Source organism: Hemitrygon akajei, chromosome 6 (genome assembly GCF_048418815.1).
Source record: "Hemitrygon akajei chromosome 6, sHemAka1.3, whole genome shotgun sequence".
Taxonomy (NCBI): Eukaryota; Metazoa; Chordata; class Chondrichthyes; order Myliobatiformes; family Dasyatidae; genus Hemitrygon; species Hemitrygon akajei.
In genome coordinates this window covers 126,027,045-126,044,216 of record NC_133129.1, presented here as the reverse complement: position 1 = coordinate 126,044,216, position 17,172 = coordinate 126,027,045, and the positions used below count along the sequence as shown (strand labels likewise).

General features: G+C 39.8%; 1 protein-coding gene across 1 annotated transcript in view; it reads right to left on the bottom strand.

Annotated features, from left to right (window-relative positions):
- Positions 1 to 17,172, bottom strand: part of LOC140729448 (N-acetyl-beta-glucosaminyl-glycoprotein 4-beta-N-acetylgalactosaminyltransferase 1-like) — an 813,083-nt gene that overhangs the window by 374,807 nt on the left and 421,104 nt on the right. The window contains exon 3 of the mRNA XM_073049203.1: positions 7,621 to 7,734. Within this exon, the coding sequence (XP_072905304.1) occupies positions 7,621 to 7,734 (114 nt within the window). The remainder of the gene's footprint in view (positions 1 to 7,620; positions 7,735 to 17,172) is intronic.

Here is a 17,172-nt window from a genome sequence, read left to right as displayed (position 1 = left end):
TTCTAAAGCCTAGGTGAGAGCCATTGAGATTGCATCTGCCGTTGACCTATTCAAGTCAAGTCACTTTTTATTGTCATTTCGACCATAACTGCTGGTATAGTACACAGTAAAAATGAGATGTTTTTCAGGACCATGGTGTTACATGAAACAGTGCAAAAACTAGACAGAACTACGTAAAATAAAAAAACACAGAAAAAAATTTACACTAGACTACAGACCTACCCAGGACTACAAAAAATGCACGAAACAGTGCAGGCATTACAATAAATAATAAACAAGACAATAGGGCAGAAAGTTGGTGTCAGTCCAGGCTCTGGGTATTGAGGAGTCTGATAGCTTGGAGGAAGAAACTGTTACATAGTCTGGTCATGAGAGCCCGAATGCTACGGTGCCTTTTCCCAGATGGCAGGAGGGAGAAGAGTTTGTATGAGGGGTGTGTGGAGACCTTCATAATGCTGTTTGCTTTTCAGATGCAGCATGTATTGCATATATCCATAATGGCAGGAAGAGAGACCCCGATGATCTTCTCAGCTGACCTCACTATTCGCTGCAGGGTCTTGTGATCCGAGATGGTGCAATTTCCGAACCAGGCAGTGATGCAGCTGCTCAGGATGATCTCAATACAACCCCTGTAAAATGTGATGAGGATGGGGGTGGGAGATGGACTTTCCTCAGACTTCGCAGAAAGTAAAGACGCTGCTGGGCTTTCTTTGCTATGGAGCTGGTTTGAGGGACCAGGTGAGATTCTCCGTCAGGTGAACACCAAGAAATTTGGTGCTCTTAACTATCTCTACCGAGGAGCTGTCGATGTTCAGCGGGGAGTGGTGGCTCCATGCCCTCCTGAAGTCAACAACCATCTCTTTTGTTTTGTTCACATTCAGAGACAGGTTGTTGGCTCTGCACCAGTCCATTAGTCGCTGCACCTCCTCTCTGTAAGCTGACTCATTGTTCATGCTGATGAGACCCACAAGACATATAACATGAAAAGAAGCGGTCCCAACACAGAATCCTGCAGCACACCACTAGTCATCAGAAGCCCACCAGAAAAGGCTCTCCCATTCTTATTCCCAGTCTTTGTGTCCTACCAGTCAACTGATCTTCTTTACATCTTTCTTGTAATACCATGGGCTCTTATTTAGCAGCCTCCTGTGTGGCAGCTTGTCAAAGGCCTTCTAGAACTCCAAGAATACAAAGTTCAAAGTAAATGTATTATCAAAGTACATATATGCCACCATTCACAACCCTGAGATTAATTTTCTTGTGGGCATATGCAGAAAATCTAAGTAACATAATATAATCAATGAAAGACCGCACACAACAGGACAAATAACCAATGTGCAAAAGAAAACAAACCGTGCAAATACAAAAGCAAAATAGAAATAATAACAACAAATAAGCAATAAAATTGAGAACACAAAATGAAGAGTCCATGAAATTAAGTCCATAGGTTGGAGGAACAGTTCAGAGATGGAGAGCGTGAAATTGAGTGAAGTTATCCACACAGGTTCAAAAGCCTGATGGGTTGAGGAGTAACAACTGTTGCTGAACACAGTAATGTGGGTCCTGAGATCCCTGAAGGCCTTGAAGACTTTACGGCTTTCCTCTGGGAGTGCTCCATATAGATGTCCTCAGTGGTGAAGAGGGCTTTACCTGTGATGGACTGGGCCATATCCAATACCTTTTGTAGGATTTTCTGTTCAAGGACGTTGCTGTTTCCATACCAACCCAGATGCAATCAGTTAATATACTCTGCACCACAAATCTTTCTAAGTTTGTCGAAGTTTTAGATGTCATATAGAATCTTCGCAAAATTCTAAGTAGAGGTGACGCTGTGTTTTCTTCATAATTGCACTTATGTGCTGGGCCCAGGATAGATCCTCTGAAATGATAACACCGAGGAATTTGAAGTTGCTGACCCTCTTGACCTCTGATATTCCCCCAATGAAGACTGGCTCATGGACCTCTGATTTTCTCCTCCTGAAGTCAATAATCAGCTCTTTGGTCTTGCTGAAATTGAGTGGCAGGTTGTTGTGACAGGTTTTCAATCTTCCTCTTATATGCTGATTCATCACCACCTTTGATTTGGGCAACAACAGTACTGTCTTCAGCAAATATGGCACTGGAGTTCTGCTTAGCCACACAGTCATAAATATAAAGCAGGCAAAAGAGGGGGCTAAGCACACAACTTTGTGGTGCACTTGTGCTGTTGGAGATTGTGAAGGAGATGTTGTCAACAATCTGAACTGACTGGTGTCACCAAGTGAAGAACTCGAGGATCCAATTGTACAAGGAAGTGTTGAAGCTTATTGAGTAGTTTTGTGGGGATGATAGTATTAAATGCCGAGCTGTAGTTGATAAAGAGCATCCTGATGTGTGCATCTTTGCTGTCCAGATGTTCTAGAGTTGAGTGAAGAGCCAGTGAAATGGCATTTGTTGTGCCAGTGGCAAATTGGAGAAGATCCAGGTTGCTTGTCAGGCAGGAGTTGATGTGCTTCCACACCAACCTCTCAAAGCACTTCATCATAGTGGATGTAAGTGCTACTGTACATTGACAGGTTACCATGTTCTTCACAGGTACCAGTATAATGCCTACTGAATCAAGCGGGTACTTCAGACTGCTGAAGTGAGAGATTAAAGATGTCCGTAAACACACCAGCCAGTTGATCAGTTTCTATTGACCCTTGTTTGCCTATTATGCTTGTTATTTCCTCAAAGAATTCCAACAGATTTGTCAGACAAGACTTTCCCTTAAGGAAACCAAGTTGACCTTGACCTATTTTATCATGTGTCTTCAAGTACCCTAAAACCTCACCCTTAATAGTGGACTCCAACATCTTGTCAGGCTAACTGGACTATAATTTCCTTTCTTCTGCCTCCCTTCCTTCTTAAAGAGTGGAGTGACTATTGCAATTTTTGAGTGCTTTTGAACCATTCTAGAATCTAGTGATGCTTGAAAGATCACAACTAATGCCTTCACAATCTCTTCAGCTACCTCTTTCAGAACCCTGGGGTGTAGTTCATCTGGGACATGTGACTTAACTACCTTTAGACGTTCCAGCTTCCCAAGCACCTTCCCCTTAGTAATATCAACTAGACTCACTTCTGCCACCTGACATTCTTGAATTTCTGGTAGCCTTGTTATCAATACTTGCATCCAATGATTTTATATATAGAATTGCACAGTATACATTTTCAAATGGCCTGGGCAACTGGTTTGGAAGGATTCTGCTATCTGGAAGTTAACATAGTTTTGCTGACCAGTTCAAGTTCAAGTTCATTGTCATTCAACCATACTCATGTATACCATCAAACCGGACAATTATTTCTCTGGACCAAGATGCACAACACAGTACATATAACTCACACACATAACACATAAAGTAACATTATCATAAATAAATTAACAAATAATAAGGTGCATATACAATACAGGCCTTTCCAACCATTGAGCACATCTACATTAAATACTGTCATAGGAAAGCAGCATACATTGTCAGAAATCCCCACCACCTAGGCCATGCACTTTTCTGACTGCTGCCATCAGGTGGAAGGTACAAGAGCTTCAGGACTTACAGCTCCAGGTTCAAGAGCAGTTACTACTCCTCAACTATCAGGCTGCTAAACAGAAGAGGATAACTATACTCACTAGCCCCATTATTGAGATATTCCCACAACCAACGATCTTACTTTGTCACATTTTTCTCATGCTCTCAATGTTTATTGCTATTTATTTATATTTGCATTTTGTTGTCTTCTGCACTCTAGTTGATCTTTCGTTGATCCTGTTATAGTTACTATTTGTTGAATATACCTGCAGGAAAATGAATCTCAAGGTTGTATATGGTGACACATATGTACTTAGATAATAAAATTTCTTTGAACTTTAAAAAGTAAACAGCATAACTTGACTGACATGATAAGGCTTGAGTGGTGGCAGGTGTTCAGTAGTCTTACAGCCTGAGAGAAGAAGCTGTTTCCTGTATTAACAGTTCTCATCTAATGCTACGGTACCTCCTACCTGATGGTAGGGAGCCAAAGAGATTGTTTGATAGATGGGAGGGATCACTGACAATGCTAAGGGCCCTGCACACTCAAATATCTCTAAGACCCCAGTGATTGTCTTGGCTTTCCTTGGAATCCTTTGTAGGGATTTATGATCACATGCCTTGCAAAACCCATACCAGATGTTGATGGTCCAGACACTTTAAATCATGCTTCTGTAAGAACTGGTGAAGTACTTCCCTTACAGTTTCAAGGAGAACATTCAGCCCATTCAGCATTTGCTTGCCTTCAAATTGATCTCATCAATCCCGTTCTTTATCCCAGGCTTTATGTCCCTCTACCCTACTCTTCCTCACATGGCCAGTAACTATATCCATCCTGATTCTCCCATCAGGCACCTAAACCGAAGGTAACTTACGTTAACTAACTAACCTAACAAACAGCATGCCTTTGGAATGTGGGAGGAATTCCATGAGGTCACAGGGATAATGTGCAAATGCCACACAAGAAATATTGGAAATCAGAACAAAATCCAAGTGTGGAGGTGTGAGATGGTTGTGTTACCAGTAGCACCATTATGTCACCACTTTCAGGCCCTTTCAGTTAATTACATTTGATGCAGGGAATGAGCACAAAAACGCTAATCAGACCTACCTGATGGAAATGGATGTGTTTGGATAAAATAACCCTTTCAAGCCAGAATTCCAAGACCGTTTGGGTATAACACTGTGAATGAACTGAAGCAGGCTTGGATTTGTCCTAACACCGTCAAGTCAGTTTGGCTACAATCAGTACATGTCAAAAGTATCTCACAAGCTGAGATGCTGCAGCTTTATTCTGTACTGCAACATCTAAGCTAGCCTTTCTCAACCTTTGTGTTCTGAAGGAACCCTTGAAATAATTTTCAAGTCTCAGGGAAACCCTGCGTAAAAAATTATTATATCTACAGCTTCTGGTACTTAGCATGATTAGTCAGTTCTAGATACAACAATCCAAAAATAATTGTCAATGCTCTTTTGAGTACAGAATGGATTTCTAGCCAACCTTTCTTGAAAAAAAAACAAGATAGTTAAGCTTAGCTTACCTTTCTTGAAAATAATATCTTTCTTTCCATTTCATAAATTTAAAAACTCAAAAGGCAAATATAATAAACTCTAAAATAACTGGCTTAACCAAACTGGGATTTATTTCTTCTAAAGGTAGGCTCAGTAGATTTAATTAAAATAAAAGTTGTAAATTGATTTTAATTAATGATATTTACGACAAGAAAATTTATTGATAATGTTGAATTGTAAAATTACTAAAAACCATAAGCCAAAACAACACTGTTTCCAATCCAATTCCTCCAAGTCAGACCGTTTGTTTCCAGATATGAAGACAAAACATTAAATATATCTTGGCCTTTGCTTGTTTTGGGCAGCTCTTGGCAACAGAAAAAATCTTCTTGCATTTCTCCACCATTTACAAATGCTACCACATGACACTTATTGATGAAATCTAATCTGTTGACTCATCAACCTGGATAGAAAAGCTGTTGTTTTTCAGTTTATCACACAAAACCTCTTCAGCATCATGTGACAGGTTTTCAATATGTTGACTTACCATACTGTTTGAGAGTGAAACCTTTTCATTTTCTCATACTGCATCTTGACCTAGCATTTTATCCCACTATAATTTTACATGCTAGCATTATTAGGTTCTCACCAACTGGGTAATAAGTTCTACTACTAAATAACTTGCTTATTGAGTCCTTTTACTGACTATGACCTTATAAACAAAAGCTTTACTCTGTTTTGAGATTCCGATAGCCATTTCAAATAACCAGCACTTTTACATGTCACATTTGTAGTTAAGTATTTTTTCAATTTTGCTGGAGCCATTACTGTATTAGTAAGTTGTTTGCCACAGACTAGGCACAATGGAATAGAACAACTTGGATCACCAATCAATGTAAAAACCCATTGATAAGTAGCTTTCTTTGTAAAGATGGACTTTTCGTGCCCGTTGTTGCACTAGTGCAGTGAAATGATTCAGAAGATTGGACCGTCAGATATATCTATAAAACACAGGGGTTAACAAAATATAAAAAAGATTGGCATAATAAATAACTAAATGACAAAACCACAACAAATATGAAATCTTCAGAAGTTAATTCACTTCTAACCTACACAATCCACCTTTTGCAACATTTACAACAACAGCAAAGTGGAAGGTCAGCAGCTAAGTTGTAGCATGTAAAAATTCCTTCATTAGAATGAAAATTTCCCTCCAATTTTCTACTACACTGGTAGAGTTTCTTCCTTACATTTTGTCAGCTGGTGGCACATAAGAGGAAGTTGGGGGAGGTAATTTGTTAGGGAGAAGATGACATCACAGTCCAAGTTAAGTGTCCATTCCATGCTCGAAAATACACTCCACAATCCTCATCAGCCTACCATCCTACCCTCTGTGCAATACAGCTCTCACCATCAGCCTACCATCCTCCTGTCTGTGTAAAACAGTGTTCACATTCAGCCTACCATCCTCACCTCTATTCAATACAGTGCTCACCAATCATCAGCATACCGTCCTCCCCTTTGTGCAATACAGCACTCACCAATTATCAACGATCTCCCCCATCTTGCATCAAAAACATGATCCTTCTGCGCACTGCTATACTGTGCTTGGAGACCTCTAACAAGATTGCTAACGGTGCTGCTCGGTCACTGCCCACCACTGTAAGCACTAGTGTCGCACTAAGTTCAAAAAACGTGTTTTTTTAAAAATCATGATGTCTCACAAAATCCCTAGTGACCTCTCGTGGAATCCTAGTGTTCCGCAGAACCCCATTGAGAAACCCTGATCTAAGCCGAGACCCACACTGTAGAGTGCAGAAAACAAAAAAAAGGACAGGATTCAATCAATAAGGCATAAACAGATGTCAGCACAGGTTCAGAAACTTGGAAGAGTTAGGCAACTTGGAGATTAGAGAAAAGTAAACATAAATGGACTTATGTTGGGGGATCTAATTCTGTCCTCATTTCTGACTGGGTAAATATAAACCTGCCCCTCACAGCCAGTATGGAAGATGGCATTTACATTGGTCATGCACAGAACATGCACGCCTTTGCAGATCATCCAGAGAAGGAACAGCAGCTGCTATAGAGAGTAATTATACTGACATAGAATGAAAATAACCAAAGAGCATGAAGGGGAAAACAAGAAAAGTTACTTCAAAACAAAATGTAATTTGATTCTAAATGGAGATCTATTATAAAGCTTGATTTTGTCTGTAGTTAGATAAAACATGTACAGGCTTGGGGAAGATTTGACTCAAACCAAAATTATTGATTCTGTTTTTTTACACTTCATGCACCAGTTCCCAAAAAAAGCTGAAACAGTGGCAGTGTGACTCATGCACTTGCTTGTGTAATAGAGTTATACAACACCATCCATCATTATTGGCTCATGGTCAACTCTGAACGTTTTCAAGGCTCTTCTATAAACATCAGAGGAGAGAGTAAGCATCAGAAGATGGGGTGGGGTGCCTAACTGGAATTAAGTATTAAGTGCAACTACAAAAGATTGGTGATTAGTTTTGTGCATGGTAAGGTCACATATTCTGCTTCTGATTCTCACCTCTGGCTTCCATGGCAAGCATTCTTGCGTCAAGTTCAAAGTCTGTCTGGATCCTCTTGGGTACCCGTGAACCTCACCTTGGGAAGGTCTACCATTTTTGCTCGACGAATCTAGCTGTCAAATAAAACAAGATGTTATCCATCACAAGCTACAAACAAACCAGCTTGGAATATATCCTAGATGCAAATTGGGATGACATCACATTAATTACAACCATTTGTCCTTTCATCAGTTTTTGGTTACTGCGTTCCTTTTAATGTATTTGCAAAGATTCTGCTACTCTGTGATTCTGCAAGGTTAAATGGCCACTGCAAATTGCCTCTAGTATGTAAAATCTAAGGGAGTGTAGGAAGAATAAAATATGGGATTAATGCAAGATGATTGTAAATGGGTAGTTGATGGTCTGGATCTCTGCATCCCTTGAAGATTTGATGGCATGGTTCCCAATGTTTTTTATGGCATGGACCCCTATCATTAACCAGGGGGTCCATGGACCCCAGGTTCAAAACCCCTGCTCTATGAAGATGTTATAGAAGCAGCATGGAAGCAGAGAGGCAGTGGAGTTCCTGAGAGATGGATCTCAGCATGAAAGTCATCCTGTGAAGGTCGACTGCTGTTGATTTTAACAAGAGGTTCAGTTTAAAGGCAGTTCCTTCAGGGAAAGAGGAAGATGTTTCAAGCGGTATTGAATTCATCTTAAAATGAGGAAATTTTGAACAAAAAGCCTTTGTAATCTGTTCTTTTTCTAAAATTTAGGGATCAATATGATAACCTCTTTCAAATTTGACATCAGACAGCCATTACTCTTTCCTGAGAGCTGGAAGGCGCAGACAACCAACAGTGCTTTAATTGAATAACTTCAAAGATGCAGCAATTGTATTGAAGCAGAAAAGCACAAAAAGTATTTGAAATGATCTTTCCTAAAAGAGTTGAATTCCTATTGTTAATCCATCCAAAGGCTTTGCAAATTAGGACACTGACAAAGGTGGACTGTCTTTCAATGGCCTGTTTTGATCAGGCAAAGCAGATGAATTAAAGAGATGCTCATAGCAGTCTCATTATTGATAGCAAGGATGAAAAATTAATAATTCAGCAAATTATTCAAGCAGTGATAATAATATGCCAAATGAGGATAACAGTTAATGAAATATTGAGTTTTATTCAATCTATTCAAGTTTTATTTTTGAACAGTGACCTTCTAGTCATTTTTTTATTGCTCTTAGATTTAGTGTTAAATTCAGCTAAGGCAACAAGCCCTTAAGGTTGCTTTAACAACTGCATGGCCAGATATAAAATTGCATCTTCTTATGTTCAGTAAAGTGCCATCAGAAATATTATGAGTTTACTTCCATCATCATTTTAACTTAATATCATATTAGTGCTTTTGACCTTGGGGACTTCAGTTATTTCTCCGTAAATATCTGAGGTTTCAAATCCTGGGACATGCTAACACAAAGACTGAGTTAATTGTTTTATCATTTTATAATATTTTCGGCTTGGTGTTTGAATGATGGTGGACAGTCAGTAGGATCTCACAGATTGGACGATGGTCAGACAGATGATGGACAATGGGAAGTACTGAATAAGACGACAAACATGAGAAAGTCTGGAGCTGCTGGAAATCCAAAGCAACACACACAAAATACTGGAGGAACTCAGTAGGCCAGGCAGCATCTATGGAAAAGAGACCGGATTAAGGGTCTTAGCCCAATACGTCAGCTGTATTCGCTTCTCCAGAGATGCTGCTTGGCCTGCTGAGTTCCTCCAGTGTTTTATGCATGCTGCTATTGAAGAAGATAACTGCTGCCTAATAGTTATATCAACTGACCTTGCAGTTCAAGTTTTTCTGCATAGAATAGAAATTCACCTTGGTGGTGATGAAAGATAGGCTATATCATGGCATAAGTTTCAGAAAAGCTTTGTCTGATCTCCATTCCATCGCCAGTTATGAAAGTGAACCCTGTACAGAGTACTTTGGAGATGGGCCATGTGTTCTGCCCGTTTCCTGCTGCCATCCAGATGCATTTGGGGCAAAATGCTACATAAGCTGTATAGGGCTCCATGGATCAGCTCCACAAATTCACCATAAGATTCTACATCTTGATATTCTAATCTAGGGTACTTGATCTCTTCTGCTCATACCCAAGCCCATCCCTCACACAGTCCTACACCAACTCCTCATTTTTCAATTTACCAATTGTTCTTCAAATACTACAGATATTTATTTCTTAACAGTCATTCTGCGGCTGACTTTTTGCACTGTCTAGTGGATCAAAACCATCTATTTCTATCTTCATAGCAAGTACTTAAAATTTCACATTAATTGCCTTTAATTTCTTAATTTCATTTTCTGATATTATCTTAACCACAAATACCCCCAATACACATTATTTTTTTAAATTCAAAATTATTTTGCTCTGCAGTCCTAACATTTCTTTTACTGTTATAGAATTTATCCTCTCCCAAATGATCTGCCAGTCTCTTCCTCATCACTAATTTCAAGCTCTCTTTACAGTTTTGCCCCCTCCACAGTGAGAAACAAATGGAAGTCCCAGAGCATTAACAGATTTCCAGAACTGGTTAACAAAAATTACATAAAAGTCACAGCACAGAGACAAGCCATGTATCAAGCTGGTCTACTCCAGTGATAGTGGGCACAGGACTTGCCTTTCAATTTTCATCTCATTCGTCAAACACAGAATTCAAGAGAAGCAACAGGCCATTCAGCCCCTTGTGCTTGCTCCTCTATATTCAATAAGATCACAGCTGATCTATTATTTCAACAGCCTGTTCCTGCACTAACTTTATATTTCTTGATTCCCTTAATATCTAAACAAACTTGCTAGCATTGACTACACTGAGATAATAAATCTCCACAACCTCCTTGGTTAGCGCATTCCCAAAACTCGTCACTCTCTGAGTAATGACATTACTTCTCATCTCTATCCAGAATGACTAACCCTTTATTTTGTGGTTGTGGCTGCTGGTTCTAGACTCCAGGGGAAATATGATCACTGCATCTACATAACCAAGTACATAAGAAATTAGCACATTTCAGAATATATCTGATATGTAATCACCTGTATGAATGTTAGAGAGCATAGGCACAAGTTGCTTAATCCGTCCTCATGCAATAAATCCATCATCTGGAGTTAATTTGCTGAGCTCTCCCATGTATTTCCTTTTGTAAGAGATCAATCTTCTCAATTTTTCACGTTTTCATTATTATATTTCTAAGCAACACTCGCAAAATGCTGGAGGAACTCAACAGGTCAGGCAGCATCTATGGAATGGCATAAACAGTCGACTTTTAGGGCCGAGACCCTTCTTCAGGATTGAGAAGGGAGGGGGAAGGTGCCAGAATAAAAATGTGGAGGGAGGGGAAGGAGGCGAGCTAGAAGGTGAATGATAAAGCCCAGGTGGGTGGGAAAGGTCAAGGGCTGGAGAAGAAAGAGTATGAAAGGACAGGAGAGTGGACCATAGGAGAAAGTGAAGGGGGAAGTGATCCAGGGGGAAGTAATAGGTAGGTGAGAAGAAGTGAAAGGTCAGAATGGTAAATAGAGGGAGGGGGGTGAATTTGTTCACTAGTAGGAGAACTTGATATCCATGCCATCAAGTTGGAGGCTATCTAGATGGAATATAAGGTGTTGCTTCTCCACCATGAGGGTGGCTTCAACTTGGCACAAGAGGAGGCCATGGATCAACATGTCAGAACAGGAATGGGATTGGGAATTAAAATGCTTGACCACTGGGAAGTCCTGCTTGTGGCAGATGGTGTGGCGGTGCTTGCCAAAATGGACCCCCAAATTATGATGGGTCTCACCAATGTCGAGGAGTCCGCATCGAGAGCATATGGAATTTTATATTCAATATGCTACGTTCTTGCTCATTAGGTTAACCTACCCATAACTACCAAGGCCTTTTTCCAGCAAACATGGATGCATTACACAGTTACTTCATCTAAAGTGTTAAAGGCAGTAAATAACTAGAGCCCACTCCACCCGCGCACTGATCCCTGGAGCACTCCATTAGTCACAGCGTCCCAATTTGCAAAAGACTCATTTGTTCCTATTCTTTTACCTCTTATTTGATCTAACCTCAATTCACACCGATACATTACCCAGAATATTATGCCCTCCTATTTTGTTTAATATTCTTTTACGTGGCACTTCGTGGAAGGCATTCCAAAGACTAAATACACAACATGGTGTGTTTGTTCACTTTATCTGTTCTGCTGGTTACAACCTGATAAAACAGATATGTCAAGCATAATTTTCCTTTTCATAAATTTACATTGACTCTGCCCATTCATAATATTATTGAGTGCCCTGTTACCACTTCCTCGAACATAGATTACAGCAATTTTCTACTAACTTTTACACTCTCTTCTCTATTAAATACAAAGTACACTGCAGACGCTGTGGTCAAATTAACATGTACAAATGTCCTGACGAAGGGTCTCGGCCCGAAACGTTGACTGCTCGTTTCAACGGATGCTGCCCGACCTGCTGTGTTCCTCCAGCTTGTTTGTACTTGTTGGCTTCTCTATTAAATGTTGTTTACATTTGCTATATTCCAACGCAAGGGAACCATACTCAATTCAATAGAATGTGGAACGATGGACAACCAGCACACCCACCCTCTCCGCAGCCAACTCCTTCAAAATCCTCGGATGCAGATCACTATGACATAGTATTTATCATCTTTCATTGTCATTATTCTCTCCAACAGTAATGTTTCCTAATACATATACCTTTTAGCTCCTTATTCACTTTACATGTATTGCTCTTCTTCATTAAGAAAGGCACACAACATTTTTGATTTTTCATTCCAGTGTCTTACTCCTCTGTACAATTTCTCCTGTCTCAGTCTGCAAGGGATCCATATTAACTTTAGCTTAATATTATCTCTTCATTTCTTCCCTCATAAACTGCTTAACCTGCTGAATGTATCTAGCATATTCCAGTTTTACTTTACTTTTTTATATCTCTGTAAAAATTTTACAGTCTGTTCAATATTTCTTGCTTGGCTACTCTCATATTCAACTTACATGTCCTTATCAATATTTTGGTATCACAATCACATTCATTTTTTTTAAACTAACCTTGCCTCTCTGTAAACTAATAACCAGAACAATTTCATGTGATTACAACATTCACTTTCCAAACATTATTTCCTAAAGAGATTTATGATTTAGGAATTGTTCAATCAGCTTAAAGATCAAAGATTATTTGTACGTTTAATTGAGCATGATTTTCAAGTGATATCAGGCAGGCCAACATCTGCATGAATATAATCACAGAAGCCTAGGATATCTGGTGTAATTGGTACGTCTAGAAGCTGCAAGTGCTCAGCAAAAGTAGAACAGCATCCCAGTTCGAACAGACAAAATGAATTATGAATTATTATGAAGAGGAGGTGATAAAGCATTCTGAAAAAATAGAGTTCCAGAAATCTTTTAAAAAGTTTGATATACAATCATGTGAAAATTCTGAAGGTAGTTATTTTTGCTCTGTAGCTTCAAATAAAACAATTTTCCTCAAATAATGCAATTATTTTGTGAAATAAGACAGTACTACTTCACTCTAATAAAAGAGACCATAATTCTGTAAGTTTCAAGCTAGCACTGGTTCACAAGTTAAAGTCCTAATGTTGATGGCATTAGATAGGAACTTGCAAAGTTTGATTGGGAGAGGCTCTTAGGCAAGTAAAGGATGTCTGACAAATGGAGGCTTTTAAATGCAAGAGAAGGAGAATTTAAGGTCTGCATGTTCCTGTCAGAGTGAAGGACAATGCAGGCAGAATCAAGGAACGTGGTATATGAGGAGCTTTGATCAGGAAAAAGGGGGCATTGTGGTGACCCACTGTCCAGCGCACTCGAACTGGCTTACAAAATGGCGCATGCCGGCAGAGAGGCCGGCCCCAAAAAGGGCGCCAGGCCTTTTTCACCATCAAGGGGAAAAGCCCACACGCAGGAAGGGACTGTGAACAGTATTCCCGCCCGGGGAGGGTGGAAACGGGAAGGCTTAAAAGCGAGGCTGCAAAGTTTGAATAAATCTTTTACACAACTGCAACTCACAGTTTGCGTGTCGTTATTCCAGCGCTGTGTGTAGCACACCGCTACAGCATACTCCAATATAGGCATCTGTGATCAAGCAAGTCTCTCAAAGGATTATAGGAATATTCTTACCAAGAAAATTAGGAGGGGTAAAGGGGGGCAAGAGATATCTCTGGAAACTAAGGTAAAGGAGAATCCTAAAACATTCTGTAAGTACATTAAGAACAAAAAGAAATCAAGGGAGACAATAGATCCCCTTAAAAGTCAGTTTGGATAATCTGTATGTGGAGCCACAAGAGATGGCCAAAGTTTTAAATAAATACCTCTCATCTGCATTTATCACAGAAAAGGAATGAGTTCATGGATGAGAGCTATGATATCTTGAAGCATACGGACATTACAATGAAGAAGGTGTTGATAGTATTGAAGAGCATAAAGATGGACAAATCCCTGGGGCCTTACCAGGTGTACCCTCAGTCATTGTGGATGGCAGGGCCCGAAGCTTCTTAAGCAAATAAAATTTGGGATGCATGTACACAGTTCCCTGAAAGTGCTGACATATAGTGGTGAAGGGGTGGTATGATATGCCTGCCTCGGTGTTTTGTAGGACCTGTCCTGGCATGTTCAATTACAAAGAAAGCACAGCAGCACCTCTACTGGGTGCATGACAGCCTGAATGGCCTTGAATGAAAAATCCTACAAAAATAGTGTGTATGGCTCAGTCCGTCATGGGTAAAGCCCTCCCCACCACTGGTCACATCTACACAGAACACTTTCACAGGAAAGGAGCATCCATCATCAACGATTCCCACCACCACTGCAATGCTCTCTTTTCACTGCTACCTTCAGGAAGAAGGTACAGAAGCCTCAGGACCCACACCACCAGGTCCAGGAAAAGTTATTACACTCAGCCATCTGGTTCTTGAAGCAAAGGGGATAACTTCACTTGCCCCAGCACTGAAATGTACCCACAAATTGTGGATTCATTTTTGAGGACTCTTCATCTCATGTTTCCAATATTTAGTGCTTATTTAGTTATTCCTTGTTTCTTTTTTTCCCTTTTGCATTTATACAGTTTGTTGTCTTGTGCACATTGAGTATTTGTCCACCCTGTTGAGAGTGATCTTTCATTGATCATTAAGTTTCTTGGATTGTCTGAGTATGCCTGCAGGAAAACAAATCTCAGGGTCATTTATGGTGACACATATATACTTCGATAATAAATTTATTTTGAACTTCCTCTGCCGAGGTACTGAATATAGGAGTAGGGACATCATGGTACTGTTGCACAAATCACTGGTTAGGTTGTACCTGGAATATCGTTTGTAGTTCTGGTGAACACCCTATTGGAAGGATGTGGTTAAGTTAGAGAGGGTGCAGAAAGGTTTTACAGATGTTGCCTGAACTTCAGTGCTCGAGTTACATGGAGCAATTGGATCAGCTTCACCTGCTTTCCCTAGAGTGCCAGAGATCGAAGGTGATTGTTTTGAGAGGAGAGATTTACAAAATGATGATGGGCTGAACTAGGCAGGTGATCACAGTCCTGTTTCCAGATAGGGAAATCTAAAACTACAGGGCACTGGCATAAAGTGGATGGGGAAGATTTAAAAGGGATCTAAGGGGCAGTTTTTATTTATTTATTTATTTATTTATTTATTTACTTACACACATAGAGATGGATGCTTGGAGTGAGCTGTCTGAGGGGGTGGTAGAGACATATAGATTTACAACATTTGAAATACAGTTGGAAAGGTACAGTACATGGATAGGGAAGGTGGAAAGGGTCATGAGCCAAATAGGATCAGTGTAGATAGGCATATTGGGTAACAGGGATGAGCTGGGCTAAAGGACCTGATACACCGTTGTGCATACCTCTGAATTTATAAATCTATCAACAAACAATGATTATTCTCCTCTTAGGATGTTAGCAATAAGAATGATGTGGCTGGAGTTTTGTCTTCTTTGTGTTTCAAATTCTGATTATTACATTTCACATTGAAATGAGGAATTTCTAACATTTTTATTAAAATCATTTACTTGCTTTTAACTACAAATTTCACATCGAAGTGCCTGAGATTATTTGCAGGCTCTACGTTCAAAGGACAGACTAGTCTCAGACTTTAGAGGAGATATGACATTGACCAGGGTTAAGCAGACCAGTGCACACAAGGTGACAGACAGGAATTGCATTTTATGATCTTCCAGCAGACGTCGAAAGGCAACCTCTCAGGCACACTGGACAACAACTGGATTGTTAACAAAGTACAACATCTGCTTCAGGCCTATGGTTACAACCACTGAGCAGGAGCTCGAAGAACATGGAACAATCTACATCAGGAGCATGCCTTTTGGCCCATTGTGACTGTGACAACCACTATGCAGATTTAAACTATACACAATCCCTATCCCTCTATTCACTGTCTGTTAATGTGTCTGCCTAAATGCCTCTTAAATCTTGCTATCATCTTCTTCCTCCACTTTCTCTGGCAGAATATCAGAAGCACTTACTACTTATTTAAGGATCAACAAAGAGAGAAGCAACGGTTGTGCTTTCACAGCACAACATGGGGGCTGTTGATAGCCGTTAGGAATATACATAGCCATAGAAGCATGGTAGCATAGCGGTTAGCACACTTTACAGTACCAGCGACATAGGTTCAATTCCCATAAGCAGTTTGTAGGTTCTCCCCATGACTGCATGGGATTCCCCTGGCTGCTCTGGTTTCCTCCCACACTCCAAAGATGTATAGGTTGGTAGGTTAATTTGTTATGGTAAATTGTCCCATGATTAGGCTAGAATTAAATCGGGATTGCTGGCCAGTGCATCTCGAAGGGCTGGAAGGGCCTGTTTTGCACTCCATCTCAAAAATAAATCAAATAAACTGAAGGACCAGACAGATTTCATTAGTCTATATTAGATTTTGGCCAACAAATGTAAGTTAGTATTATTTTTATGTATCATTATATTTTTCAGATTCTTCCTAATTTCCTAAGGACATTCCTAATCTAACAATTTAGAATATTACAATTGATCTTTACAGCAACACTCAACACCACAGAAGTCTAGTAATATTTTAAATGTTCTCTACTTTATGTCAGTCCTCCTTTTCTTCAGTGCCGCTCCAGCTGGGACTATAAGTGAGAAGCAGATGTTACACTCCTCGAACACTAGCCAGAAATTTAACAATGACTGAGCAGATTTCATAAAATAATCTTTAAAAGCCTTACTAGAAGCAAAGTAAAAGTCATATTGTGCAATTATCCACACTGAAAACCATTAAGTGAAGAAACTATGAAGTCTTAATTTGTAGAAGCTTTCCTAATCGCCAAAAATCCCAAATCCACCTTCTTACATGTTGACTCATACATTTTTCCATCTCTTAAACTTTCTGAAATAAACTTTTCCTTATTCATATCCTTAACTTTTCAACAAAATCCTTTCTGTTCCACCTGTTCCACTCTCTTCCACCCCTTCTTCCATTACAGCACCATTA